The sequence below is a fragment of the Castor canadensis genome, chromosome 11, assembly GCF_047511655.1.
Source record: "Castor canadensis chromosome 11, mCasCan1.hap1v2, whole genome shotgun sequence".
Classification (NCBI taxonomy): domain Eukaryota; kingdom Metazoa; phylum Chordata; class Mammalia; order Rodentia; family Castoridae; genus Castor; species Castor canadensis.
The window spans coordinates 109,145,265-109,160,197 of NC_133396.1; the positions used below are offsets into that span (position 1 = coordinate 109,145,265).

The 14,933-nt window shown below is 37.5% G+C and overlaps 1 protein-coding gene across 1 annotated transcript in view; it reads left to right on the forward strand.

Moving 5' to 3' along the window:
* The window catches only part of Them4 (thioesterase superfamily member 4), a 35,431-nt gene that overhangs the window by 4,672 nt on the left and 15,826 nt on the right, over positions 1 to 14,933 (forward strand). The window contains exons 3-4 of the mRNA XM_020179834.2: positions 7,446 to 7,605; positions 8,349 to 8,459. Coding sequence (XP_020035423.1) covers positions 7,446 to 7,605; positions 8,349 to 8,459 — 271 coding nt within the window. The remainder of the gene's footprint in view (positions 1 to 7,445; positions 7,606 to 8,348; positions 8,460 to 14,933) is intronic.

Here is a 14,933-nt window from a genome sequence, read left to right on the forward strand (position 1 = left end):
GAGACAGATAGAATTAGTATAGTACAGAAGTTTCTGTAGTTCTCTGTTTTAAAAGCCAGAAATCTCAACCAATTTTGTGAATTGTGGGAGACATAAATCCTATTGTCAAGAATAAAATTGCCCCCACCCTGGCATCTTCATCACCATTGGTAGGAGTAAAGAAAATGCACAGGAATCCTCTGTCCTCCCACACCTAATCACCTCTCTGTCTTGAGGCTGTTGTCACTAATCTTAGTTTTCCTTTTGTTCTAATACCTGGCTCCATTAAGCTGAGAAGCTTAGAATGCTCAGGTAAAAACTTCCAGATGGTAAGCCCCAAAGGCAACCCACCCTATACTATCCAACACACACACATTGCATTTCCTATTGTTTTGTTTGTTTAGATTTTTTAAATACACTTTCTTAAAGCAGTTTTAGGTTTATAGAAAAATGAATGGGGTGGGGGAGAAATGAGTGGAAAGTACAGAATTCCCTTATACTCATTACTCCTTCCCTGCCCTTAATTTCCCATATTACTTATATCTGCATTATTCTGGTACAGTTATTATAATGGATGAACCAATGCTGATACATTGTTATTAACCAAAATGCATAGTTTTGTATTAGGGTTCCCTCTTTGTATTATATTTTCTATAGGCTTTTACAAATATATAGTGGCATATATCTATCATTATAGTATCATAAGTAAATGATTTCACTGCCCTAAAAATCATGTTCTCTACCTGTTCATCCTCCTGTTCCTACTTCTGTTTCTCCAGAACCCCTGGCAACCACAGATCATTTTGCTTTCACCAAAGTTTTGCCTTTTCCAAATGATTCCATATAGTTGGAATCATTCATTATGAAGCCTTTTCATGTTGGCTTCTTTCACCTGGTAATATGTATATAGTGTTCATTCTTTCCATAGCACTCATCACCATCTGACATACTTAGTGTTTTATATACTTGTTGGTTTTTCTCTTAAGATTTTTGCATGTTTTATTCCCTACTGTATCTCTAATGCTTAGAAAAGTCTCTAGTACATCTTAAGTGCTTATGAATATTTGTAGGAAGAGAGGGAAGGAGGAAATTACTGGGGAATCTGTTCAAGATGTTCTACTTTTGTTTTTTCTCTCTCACCTAAAATGTGGTGCCACATCCCTTGTATATGAATTACAGAGAATAGTGAACCTCTTTCCTTCTGCCCATTACTTTCTTCACCTTCCTTCTTGGGTCTGGTAGTAAAAAACACATCTGCTATTATGATTTAAAAGAGACACATTGGAAAACTTCTGTTTCCAAGTCTGCATTGGCTTACTGACTTTGCAATAACTGAAGAGTAAACTACTGTTTGTCAGTGTTTCTAAAAACTGAGTCTTTATCTGAATCATCTGGACTCTTGGTGTAGCTGCTGAGAGTCTTTTTTTTTTTTTTTTTTTTTGATAAACTTGCAGCTGGCTCAGATGCAGTTAGCCTTAATTTAGGAATCGATTGATTGATTGATGTTAACAACTGACTAACTAGAAATGGAAAGTTCTTGTTTAAAGAACCAGTTTATGCTGGGTATTGGTGGCTCATGCCTGTAACCCTAGCTACTCAGGAATAAGAGAAAAGGAGGATCATGGTTTGAAGCCAGCCCAGGCAAATTAGTTCATGAGAAGACCCTATCTTGGAAAAGCCCAATGTAAAACAGGGCTGGTGGGGTGGCTCACGTGGTAGAGCACCTGCCTACCAAACCTGAGGCCCTGGGTTCAAGCCCCAGTACCAGTAAAAAAAAAAAAAAAAACAGTTTATGGTTTTATCTCCACTTTTCAAAAGCCAGTCTAATTGAACTTATCTTTGATTTTTTTGCTCTCTCTAAATGGAGATAATAATGCCCACTTATTTCCACTTCAGAAGGTGCTATAATGCCTAGTTAGAACCTTAAATTAGACTTTTGCTCTTAAAACAAAAACAAAAAAGTAGCATCTGCCCTTAATGCAAAATAGTTACCTTCCAACAAGCACTTAGAAATTAGTAGTCTCTCTTCCCACAAGGAATGTCCATTTTTTATGTCGTGGTCAGTAATTTTCATAAGATTTTCAGAGGTATTCACAGCCTAAAACTATTAGGAACCACTAGTTTAAAGAGTTTAATAAGGGTGGGCAGTTATTGAGACAAATAGATTAATTAGATAAAGCAAATCAGGATAAATAAACAGAATCTCAAGAATTAGGACCTAGAAAATCACTTAGTCTGGGGCTGCTAAGAATCATTTAAGGAAGATTCTTAGCCTCCAGTACTTCTTCCTCTTCTTTCCCCTTGAGTCACCAGACTTCTTGGTTATATAAATATTTATTGAGCACATACTGTGTGGCAGGCACTATGCTAAGCACTGGAATAGAGCAATGAAGAAAATAGATGAAGTACCCACCCTCATGGAACTCGCAGTGTTACTCTCCTAATAAGCTATTGCTACTAAAGAGAAGGCAGTGGGCTCCCTCAGTTGTTTTGGGATGGAAGAAAGATTAGGAACCAACTACTTTAACCTTTTTCTGTTTTCTCTTGCTTTCTGCATAACCCTTACAACCAGTCATCAGGTTTTAACTTACTCCTTCCCCACTAATCATGAGGTACTTGGGACAAAGGGAGTTCTTCCATTTCAGACAGCTGTAATTATTAGTGATTTCTTTATGCTATGTCGAGCTATAATCTCTCTTGGGAGTTTTACCCATTCATTGAGTTCTGCTCTCTGGGGACATACAGAATGAGTATAATTCTTTCACTTGGCTTCTTTTTTTTTTTTGTGGTATTGGGATTTGAACTCAGTGCCTCGGGGCTTTGTGCTTTTGAGGCATGTACTCTACTCCTTGAGCCATGCTTCCAGCCCTTTTTGCTCTGGGTGATTTTGTAGATAGGGTCTTATTTGTTGCCCAGGCCGGCCTGGACTATGATCCTCCTATGTTATGCTTCCCATCATCACTGGGATGATGGGCGCATACCACCACATTCAGCTTTTTTCCATTGAGTTGGGGATCTTATAGTCTTTTTTTTTTGACTAGGATAGCCTGGAACCATGATCCTCCCAATCTCAGCTCCCAAATAGCTAGAATTACAAGCATGAGCCACTGGCACCAAGCTCACTTGTCATCATTTTATGAGTAGGAATTAGATACTAACATCTCATTCCTGTGTACCTGCCAGTTCTCTTTGCCTGTCCAGTCTTCTCTGTTTTTAGGCATTTCTCCCAGAAGGTGTTTCAGTCTTCTCACATGCCTGGTTGCTTTTCTCAGGACATGTGGCAGTCTATCCTTCTTAGTATACGCTTCCCAGAACAAAGCTTAGAACAAAAGCCACATCACACTGTTCATTTACAGTCAACCAGTATCCTGTTTCTTTCCTGTGAACTATTTGTCTCCCATCTTCTGCACCAATGTGGCTGACTTATTAAACCTAACTGAAGATCTTCATGCATAAATATATACCTAATAAATTCTTCAGTTTTAGAGTCAGCTTGTCAAAACTGTTTTTGCTTTCTTATTTGCAATATACAGTATTTATTCCTTCAATAAATAACTGTTAGACATCTGTGCTGTGCCAAGCATTCTATTCCTGAAATAGACCTGAGTGCACCATAGAGTCCCTGCTCTCATGGAGCTTTTACAAACCTATCTGAGTTACCCATTGTCTTTTAATCATCAAAACAGATCTTTAGGTAGTCGTTTCATGACTTTGATGGTTTCTTAAAAGATGACCTCAAATTGGCCCTTAATGTTGCCTAACAATCATATTTCCTATTTCCTGAGTCTGTTGACTCTCCAGCTCCCCTAAATGACTACTTCCTACCTTTTTCTTCTCATTCTTTCTTTCCCATTCTCACTATCAGCTGATCTCACTTCCTATTTCACTAAGAGAAAATAAAAGCCAGCCAAAGAGCATTTCCAAGCTCTCCCTGCCTCATGTCTCCTCTTTGTACCTCGGCCTGCTGTTTTGCTCTGTCCTGCATGGATGAACTATCCATCCCCAAGGGGAAGCTACTTGAGCACTGCATCCCCTCCCTTTTGAGGGACATTGCTCCCTGCTAGATCTTTCCCAACAACAAACAGACCACAACCCAGTCTCTCTGGAACCCATCTCAGTCAGACTCTCAAAATTTCCGTCAGAACTGCTCTTATGGGCTGGTGGAGTGGCTCAAGTGGTAAGAACTCCTACCTAGCAAGCCTGAGGCCCTAAGTTCAAACCTCAGTGCTGCCAAAAAAAAAAAAAAACGGGTTTTAAAAAACTGCTTTTGTGAAGAGCATCAGAGATCTTGCTGTTGCTAAATCCAGTGACCTCCCAGCTTTTGGCATACCTGGTAACTTCTTCTACCTTGAACTTAGCTTCCAGGATACTATATTCTCCTTCCCCAGTGGTCCCTCCTTTTTAAATTTCTTATGTCAGTTCCCCTTCATCCTTAAACTTTTAATGTTGGCGTGCCCCTGTGTCTCAGTGCTTAGCACTCCTTTCTTCTTCACTGTCCTTTGGTAACATAATTGAATCTTATGGCAACTTAATGGTTGGAATTTAGTTCCACAAATTTCTAGGTTAAAATTCTGGTTGCACAACTTAAAACTGTGTGGCCATGGGCAAGGCATTTCACTCTAGTGCCTCAATCTCCTCATGGTAGGTACTTCAGTACTTGCTAGAGGAATGAGTGACACAAAAGTAAAACTTTTACCAGGAAAAAATGGCAAAGTTCTTAAGTTTCTTTTTTAAACTCTTCAGTGTAGGGCTGAGAATTATCTATTTTATAAATGAAGAAAAACAATTTGTATTTTTAATTATTATTAGATTTTTTTTTTTCAGTACTGGGGTTTGAACTCAGGGACTCACACTTGCTAGGCAGGCACTCTACCACTTGAGCCACCCCGCAATCCCTTTTTTGTGTTGGGTATTTTTAAGATAGAATATCACCAACTATTTGCCTGGGCTGCTTTGAACCATGATCCTCCTGATCTCTGCCTCTGTAGTAGCTAGGATTACAGGCATGAGGCACCAGCACCCAGACTAGAGTTTAACTGTTAAATTATGTAAAAATTAATTTTTAACACCAGGCATTGTGGCACATGCTTATAATACCTGCACTTGGGCAAAGGCAGGAGAATTGCAAGTTCAAGGCTAGCCTTGGTTATGTAACAAGACCCTGTCTCCAAAAAAATTAAGTTTGTATTTATTTGTTTGTTTATTTATTTTTGTGGTACTGGGATTTGAACTTAGGGTCTCATCCTTGCTAGGCAGCTGCTCTACTACTTGAACTACTCCACCAGTCCCAAAATTAAGGTTTTAGAGCTGGGGGTACAGCTCGGTGATAGGGCACCCAGCACCACAGAATAATTATTATGTTTTCATTAAAATTTTTTAATAATTTAAAATGCAATTTGTATTGCTAATTCCATTCTAACTATTACCATATCACACAATTAATTAAATGTCTTTACCTTAGTGCAATCTGGCTTCTACCAGGTTAGCTCTACTAAAATGTCTTCACAGAAGCCACTACTCAGTTAAATGCCAAATTTGGTGGCATTATTCATTTTATAGTGTAACCTTGGCCCTGTAACTCTCCTGCCTCCATGCTTATTCTTAATGCCAATTGGATCATGTTTTTCCTTTGCCATCTCTAGTCTTATGCCCAGTCTTGTGAAACCTCATCAAAGTGCAAGTTTCTGCTGGGTGCCAGTGGCTCACACCTGTAATCTTAGCTATGTAGGAGGCAGAGATCAGGAAGATCACTGTACAAAGCCAGCCCGGGAAAACAGTTTGTGAGACCCCATCTCAAAAAAAACATCACAGAAAAGGGCTGGTGAAGTGGCTCAAGGTGTAGACCCTGAGTTCAAAGCCTGGTACTACAAAAAAGAAAAGGTACAAGGTTCTGCTTTAGTAGATCAGGAGTAGAGTCTGAGATTCTATATTTCTAATAAATTTGTTCCACCATCCTGAGTATCTGTGTTTCTAATAAATTTGTTTCACTGTCCTTATTTTTCTCCTTTTTATGAGATAACCTCAAGGTTTGATAATCTAGACCAGAAATTTTAAACTTTTTTTAATAAATTTTTTTATTAGAATATATTTGTTATACAGGGAGAATTCATAGTGACAATTCTGATTAAGCTTATATTGTACATTAGTTATATCAGCCTCCCAGAAATTTTAAACTCTTAAGTGAAAACTTAGAAGGGTTTCATGATTACTTCATCCTGGAGATGTCTGTCTTCTCCTATGTCAGAGTTGGAAGAGATCTTAGAGATTTCTAAGATCCTCACTATATAGATAAACTATGAGACAAAAAAAGTTAGTTCTAGGCCAGAGCTAGAAGAAGAATGTAAATTTCTCTGGCCCTCTAAATCATTACTTTATTCACAACTGCTTGGGTACATAATAGTGTGTGCATTTCTGTGCCAGCTGTTAGGCGTACAAAGTCTGAAAAAGAAGCTCCCACTCCCAGGAAGTTCATGCCCTAAGTAAAAGGCCTCCTACCTGTCCTCTCCACTTCTCCTCTGTCTTCTCAGCTTATAGCCTTCCCCAAGTTTGTAAATGGAAATTCAGTCAAAATGAAAGAAACTTAATACAGCCTTCTGCACAGCAAATAATGATGACCTATGAAAGAAAGCTAAGAATATGTAGATGTGAAAGGACAAAGACAGAAGCTTCCATCTGTATTTTGAAGTGAACTACATTTTGACTCTACCTAGATAAATAAAAAGGCTAAACAAGTGCCCAGGTACTTTCACACAATATATGTGCAGTATTCTGTTTCTTTTAAAAATCTGATTACCGGGAGGTAAAAGTAGAATCCCTGTCCCGACCAGCTCAGGCAAAAGCATGAGACCTTATCTGAGAAACAAGCTAAAGCAATAAAGGGCTGGAGGCATGGCTCAAGTGGTAGAGCGGATGAGACACTGGGTTCATTCTCCATTACCACCAAAAGAAGAAAAGCTGGTTACTACCCACTAATTTGATTTCATGAACTCTAATGAGCCTACCTTCAGGATGGGGACTTAAGAAAGTTTCAGTCACACTGAATATTGGACTGAACTGGCCCTGTTTCAGATTCAGTATAACTAACAAGTTAATAATCTGCCAGGAAAACCTTTTCCTTGCTGTTCAATTATTCATTAACAACCATTTAAACCACACTTACTCCAAGAAGAATTTCTTTCTGTACCTTATCATTTTGTTTAGTTTAATTGGCATTTATATACTATACTTCCTATTGCTGTGGTGTGCATAAATTCTTTGTTTTGGTTTCATTTGTGTCTACTCTGTCCCCAGTTAGACAAGGTTAGAAATCTTATATTCTGTTTCTCGAGACCCTCTCATTCCTTTCAGTTTTACACTCACTTGACATATTAATCAGTCATTCATCAACATGTACTTAGCACTGTCAGGGCATTTCTCCCATATCTGTTTCTCACCTACCTGTACCTATCTACCTCATCTCCCTACAGACTCAAAGCATATGAAAGAAGAACAAATGTCACAGGCCCAAAATTTCACCAGAAGCTTTGAGGATGGCCTGGGCTTTGAATATGTGATGTTCTGTAATGATATTGAAAAAATGGTAGTTTGCTTTTTTCAAGGAGGTCCTCACCTACAAGGAGTACCTGGGTAAGAACGACAGCCTAACAGTGTGAATTTGAAACGTTTTTATCTCCGAGCACCCTCACGTATCCAGGGGCTACAGAGAAAGCATTAAAATGGTAATATAGATATATATTTATGGACATGGAAAGATGTTTATAATAGATAAAAGTCATTATATTGTTAATAGACATAAAAAATTTAATATAATAAATCATATAATAAATATATGTTATTGGAAGACTCATGGCAATAGTGTATAAGTTGAGGGAATATCGTTAATATGTATATCAGTGGCTTGCCACTGACTTTACATTATGGGCCTTAAATTTTTTTCTTCTATTTATTTGTATTTCCTAAACTTTTAAACAATGAATGTGTATAGTTTGAAAATTCACATTATGTGAAAGTGATATTTAGCTTTTTGCATGCTGTGATCTGATTACTGTTAAGTTGCAGTTTCATTATAGATACAAGACTGTCCTGGCTGGCTGAGTGGTTCAAGTGGTAGAGCATCTGCATAGCAAGCATGAAGACCTGAGTTCAAACCCCAGGGCCACCAAAAAAAAAAAAAGAGAAAAGACTGTCCTATTATGCTATGAACAAAGTTGGGGACATGGATATTTGACATTCAATAGATTGAACATGGAGTAACTGAACCACTCTGAATTTTATGAAGATACTTAAGTAATTTTGAGAGAGAGAGAGAGAAAGGCTATCTGTTTCCTGGAACTCTGAAAACATTTCTCTTTCTCTGTTATTATAACTAGATTCATTCACGGAGGTGCCATTGCAACCATCATTGATGCTACTGTTGGTATGTGTGCAAACAGAGCTGGGGGAGCTGCTATGACTGCCAATCTCAACATCAATTTTAAAAGGTAAATTTGTAATAATTCTTCCCTTACATATCAGAAGTCATATTCCCCATCCAGCAGATCCTAAGAAAAAGATTCATGTGTCAATGATTATTAAGGAAGTATTAACAGAGGAAACTAGCAAGAAAGAGGGAAAAGCAGGACAGTAAAAACAAGGAAGCCAATTAAGGCTGAGCTGTCAAAGTCCTGCAAAGGGTAGCTTCAACCTGATCGTGCGAGGAATTCTAGAGTGAATGTTATGCCTCAGAATCATCCCTACCTCAGGAAGGGAGCTAAAGTCTTCATTTTCCTAGACATGGCAGTCATAGGATGAGGGCTGTCATGGAACCATAAATTCCCAGGTACTCTGAGTTTGAGCAAAGCAGGATCTAGGGAAAAGTTTTTAGAAGTAAAACAAACAAAAAATATCAAAGGTGGAGCACAGATAGTCACTGCATAACAAAACAGAATTTTTACCTAACTTCACACAGAGAAATACAAGGGCAATAAGATGAGTTTAGAATCCATCAAAAAAAAAAATGCTTAGCATGATCTTCAGCATACTGCTATAGCTACAGTGAACAAAGTAGTGTGGGTTCTGGTAACAAAAAGAGAGAGCAATAGGGCAGAACAGAGTTCAAGAACAGAGAATTCAAGTAACATTTTATGGGTTATTACCTAATACAAGCATTAGGTAATACAAGCATTTAAGTTGCAAAGCATCTTCTTTACCATATTCCCCCAGAGAGTTGTATGGCTTATTTAGCAGTCTTTTGAGAGCCATGTTTCATAGATTATGGGTTTATTTCTTATAAGTAATCTTTAGTCAGGCATATCCTACTAAGGTCATTCTACAGAAAAGGGTTCTTTCCCCTAGCAAATAGCATTAGTTTATTTCAGGGGTCAGCAAACTTTTTCTGTACACATTTTACACTTTGTGGTTTTTATAGTCTCTGGCACAACTACTCAACTCTACCACTGTAACACAAAAGCAATATAAGCAATCCATAAATAAGTATAACTATGTTCCAATAAAATTTTATTTGCAAAAGCAGTTAGCTAGTCAATGAGCAGCAGTTTGCCAACCACTGGCCTACTTACATACAGGTTCAGTTGTATTTCTCCTGCTCTCCACCCCTCTCTCTTATACAAGCACATACATGGAATTGCAAGTCAGCCATTTTAATTTCTTCTACCCTCACTGCTAGTAATCATAATTTCAAATTAAAATTATTGAAATGTATCATGTAAAAGAAGTCCAAAGAAGGCATACTGACTGAGCTGGTATGGTTCCCAGAGAGACAGCTCTATCTAGCTCACTTTTCACAGCCCAGAAGGCCAGGGAGAGCTGTCACAGGCCCTGGACAGCAGGATTAAGGATGGGGAAAAGAGAAGCTGTCCTCTTTTTTTTTTTTTTTTTTTTTTTATTTTGTGGTAAAAACACATGAGAGGAGATCTTCCCACTTAACAAAATACCATTAACAATAGGCACAATGTTGTTCAGTAGATCTCTAGACTTACTCATCTTGCTTAAATAAAACTGCTCATTGATTAGCAGTTTCCCAGCTCCCCACCCCCAGCTATAGTAACTAGCACTGTACTCTCTGATTCTAAAAGTTTGACTTTTCCTGAGTGGAGGAGGGGACTTGTACTTTCACATGCTAAGCACATGCTCTACCACTGAGAACTACACTGTGCCAACCCCAGGTTTGACTATTTTTGATACCTCGTGAGTAGAATGATACAATATTTTTCTTTCTGTGACTGGCTTGTTTTTCTTCAGGGTTCACCTATATTGTCTCACATTGCAGAATTTCCTTCTTTTTTAAGGCCAAATAATATTCCATTTATATGAGTATACCAATTTTTTTTTTACTTAATTTGGTGTACTTTTATTTATTTTTATTTATTTATTTATTTTCATTTATTCACATGTGCATACATTATTTGGGTCATTTCTCCACCCTGCCTCCCTCCCCCACCCTACCCCACCCTCCCCCTTCACCTTGAGCCAGTCCATCAACCCTATTTTTGTGATGGGTTTTTTTGAGATAGGGTCTCGCAAACTGTTTTCCTGGGCTGACTTCAAACCGTGATCCTCCTGATCTCTGCCTCCTGAATAGCTAAGATTACAGACATGGGCCACCAGCGCCGGGCCCAAATTTTTTTATTAGTGTATATTTGGTTTTTTTGTTTTGTCTTGTTTTGTTTTGTTTTTTTGTTTTTTGTTTTGTTTTTTTGTAGGACTGGGGTTTGAACTCAGGACTTTGTGCTTACAAAGCAGGTACTCTATCACTTGAACCACACTTCCAGTCCTATTAGTGTATATTATATAAAATAATGGGTTTTATTATGACATTTTCATACATGTATATAATGTACTTTGATCATATTCATCCTCAGATATCTCTCTTGTCTCCCCTCCTTCTTTGGTGAGACCCTTTTCCCAAGTAGTCACGCTTCTACTTTTATGTCTTTTTTAAATTTTGATTCTGTATATGAGAGAAAATATGTGATGTTTGTCTTTCTGGTTCTGCTTATTTCACTTCACATGATGATAACCAGTTCCATCCATTTTCCTGCAAATGACATAATTTTGTTCTTTATGGTTAAATAATACTCCATTATGTATATGTACCACATTATCTTTATCCATCAAGGCAGATTCCATAACTTGGCTGTTAATGAATAGTGCTGCAATGAACATAGGTACGCAGGTATCTCTATTATATGCTGACTTAGATTCCTTCTGATAAATACCCAGGAGTGGTATAACAGGATCATATGGTAGTTCTGTTTTTATGGGGGGTTTTGTCTGTTTGTTTTTTGAAGAACCTTCATGCTGATTTCCATAGTGGCTGGATTAATTGATATTCTAACCAACAACGTATAAGGGTTTCTTTCCCCCCGCATCCTTGTCAGCATTTGATTCTGATTTTCTTGACAATGACCATTCTGACTGGAATGAGATGGACCTCAGTGGAGTCTTGATTTGCATTCCCTGATGGCTTAAAATGCTGAATTTTTTTCATGTATTTATTGGCCATTTGTACTTACTTCCTCATTTGAAAAGTGTCTGTGCAGGTTTTTTGCCCATTTGTTTGTTGAATTTGTTTGTTGTTCTTTTGGTGTTTAATTTTTTGAGTTCTTTATATATTTTAGATATTAATCCCCTGTTGGGTGAATGGTTGGCATAGATTTTCTCCCATTTGGTAGACTGTCTCTTCACTGTGGTAATTGTTTCCTTTGCTGTGCAGAAGCTTTTTAATTTGATACAATCCTATTTGTCAATTCTTCCACTTATTTCCTGAACTGTTGAAGTCCTATCCTGAAAGTCACTGCCTGTACCTGTAAATTAAAGTGTTTTCACCTAATAGTTTCAGAGTTGGAGTCTTATATTAAGGTCTTTGATCCATTTTGAGTTGACTTTCATACAGGGTAAAAAATAGAGATCTAGTTTTAGTCTTCTACGGTGGATATCCAGTTTTCCCAGCACTATTTGTTAAAGAGTTTCGGGTTTTTTGTCCCTTTTGTTAAGAATCAAATGACTGTAGCTGCGTGAGTTTATTTTTGAGTCATCTACTCTTTCCCATTGATCTACTTTTCTGTTTTTGTGACAGTACAGTGCTGTTTTTGTTACTATGGCTCTATAGTATAATTTGAAATCAGGCATTGTGATACCTTCGTTATTCTTTTTTCTCAGGATTACTTTGACTATTCAAGATCTTTCATGATGGGGATTGCATTGAATCTTAAGATCACTTTCTGTAATGGAGCCAAAAACACAATATTCTGCCGATCCATGAACATGGAAAGTATTTTGCGCACATGCACGAGTGTGTGTGTGTGTGTGTGTGTGTGTGTGTGTGTGGTAGTGGGGTTTGAACTCAGGGCCTTGTACTTGCTCAGCAAGTGCTCCATCACTTGACCCATGCCCCCAGTCCTTTATTTTTCAGATAGGGTTTCCTTCTTCTGACCATGCAAGCCTCAGACTAATTTTTCTACCTATGTTTCCCATATAGCTGGGATTACCGGTATGAGCCACAGCCAGCATTTATTTTATTTTATTTTGAGATAGGGTCTCACTATCTTTTTGCCCAGGCTGACTGCATTCAAACTTCAGTCCTCCCATCTCTTCCTCCCATGTACCTGGGATTACAGGCATGTGTCACCACACCCAGTCCCTTCTTTAGTTTCTTTCTTCAGTGTTTTTATAGTTTTCAGTACAGGCATCTTTCACCTAGGTTTATTCCTAGGTTTTTGGGTTTTGATTTATTTGTTCATTTATTTGTTTGTTTGCTTGAGGCTATTGTGGATGGTATTGTTTTCCCAATTTCTTTCTCAGCATGTTTGTTATTAGTATATAGAAAGGTTATTGATTTTTGTATGTTGATTTTGTATCCTGCTACTTTGCTGAAAGTGTTTATCAGATCAAAGAGTCTTCTGGTAAAGATTTTTGGTTCCCTTAGTATAGGATCAAATCATCTGCAAATAGGGATAATTTGACTTCTTCCTTCCCTGTTTATATCCCTTCTCTCTCTCTGTCTTTCTCTCTCTTCTTTCTCTCTCTCTCATTGATCTGGCTTAGAATTCAAGCACTGCATTAATAAGACTAGTGAAAGTGGCCAGGAGCCAATGGCTCATGCCTATAATCCTAGCTACTTGGGAGGCTGGGATCTGTAGTGTTGAGAGTCGAGGCCAGCCTGGGCAAATACTGTGTGATACCCCATCTTCAAATAACCAGAGTAAAATGTACCAAAGGTATGGCTCAAGCAGTAGAGTGCCTGCTTTGCAAGCATGAAACCCCAAGTTCAAACCCCAGTCCCACCAAAAAAAACTAAAAGAGTTGTAAAAGTGGTACCCTTGTCTCATTCCTGTTATTAGAGGAAATGCTTTCTGCTTTTCCCCATTCAGTATAATGTTGGCTATTGGTTTGTGTTATATAGTCTTTATTACATTGAGATATGATCCTTCTATTCCTTGTTTCTTCAGGGCTTTTATCAAGAAGGAATGTTGAATTTTGTCAGAGGCTCTTTTCTGCATCTTGATGACCATGAGATTTTTTTTGTCATTGATTCTGTTTATGTACTGTATTACATTTGTTGATATTTATATGTTGAACTATCCTTACATCCCTAGAGTGAAACCATGATGTATGACCTTTTAAAGTAGTGTTGGATTTGATAAGCAAGTATTTTATTGAGCACTTTTGTATCTATATTCATCAAGGGAATTTCTCTTTTCATTGTATCTTTATATGGTTTTGGTATCAGGGTAATACTGGCTTCTTAGGATAGGTTTGGAAGTGGTCTTTCCCTTTCTGTTGTAAGGAATAGTTTGAGAAGCATTCGGTGTTAGTTCTTTAAAGGTCTAGTAGCAATTCAGCAGTGAATCCATCTGGTCCTGGGCTTTTCTTTGTTGAGAGACTGTTACTACTACTTCAATCTCATTGCTCATTATAGATCTGTTTAAGTTGTTTATATTCTCTTGGTTCAGTTTTGGTAGTCATATGTTTCTAGAAATGTATCCATTTCTTCTAGATTTTCCAATGTATTGGAATACAAGTTTTCAAAATATTCTACAATGATCCTCTGGATTTCAGTTTAATTTGTTGTAATATCCCCTTTTTTTTGTCTCTAATTTTATTAATTCAGGTCTTCTCTCTTTAGTTTGGCTAAGGACTTGTCAATCTTATTTATCTTTGCAAAGAACCAACTCTTTGTTTCGTTGATTCTTTGGTTTGGTTTGGGGGGATTTTTTGGCAGCACTGGAGCTTGAACTCAGGGCCTCATATTTGCTAGGCAAGTACTCTTGCTGCTTGAACCACTCTACCAGCCCTCATTGATTCTTTGTATTGGTCTTTTCATCTCCATTTCATTCATATCTGCTCTGATCTTTATTATTTTTCCACCTACTGATTTAGGGTTTGGCTTGTTCTTATTTTTCTAAGACTTTGAGATGCATGATTAGGTTATTTTAAGACATCTCTAAAGTCCCACTCATAGCTATAAACTTCCCTCTGAGAAGTAACTCTGCTGTATTCTAAAGGTTCTGGTAAATTGAGTTTTCATTCTCATTTAATTCTAGAAATTTTTAAAAATCCCCTTTGATTTCTTCAGTGGTCCACTGATCATTCAGCGTGTATTGTTTAGTCTCCATATGTTTGTATAGTTTCTGTGGTTCCTCATTAGTTCCCAGTTTCATTCCATCATGAGCTGACAACATATAAGAAATTATTTCAGGTTATTTTTTGTAGCGTTTAAGAATTGCTTTATGGCCTAAAATGTAACCTATGTTAGAAATCATTCCATCAGTTGCTGGGGAAAATGTGAATTCTGTACCTGCTAGATGGAAAATTCTGTAGCTATCTATTTAAGTCTATTTGATATATGCTATAGTTTAACTCTGAAGTTTCTTTGTTTGGGTTTGTTTTTTTTTTTTCTTTTTTCTTTTTTTGATCTAGGTGATCTATCTACTGATGAGAGTATGGTTGGTATT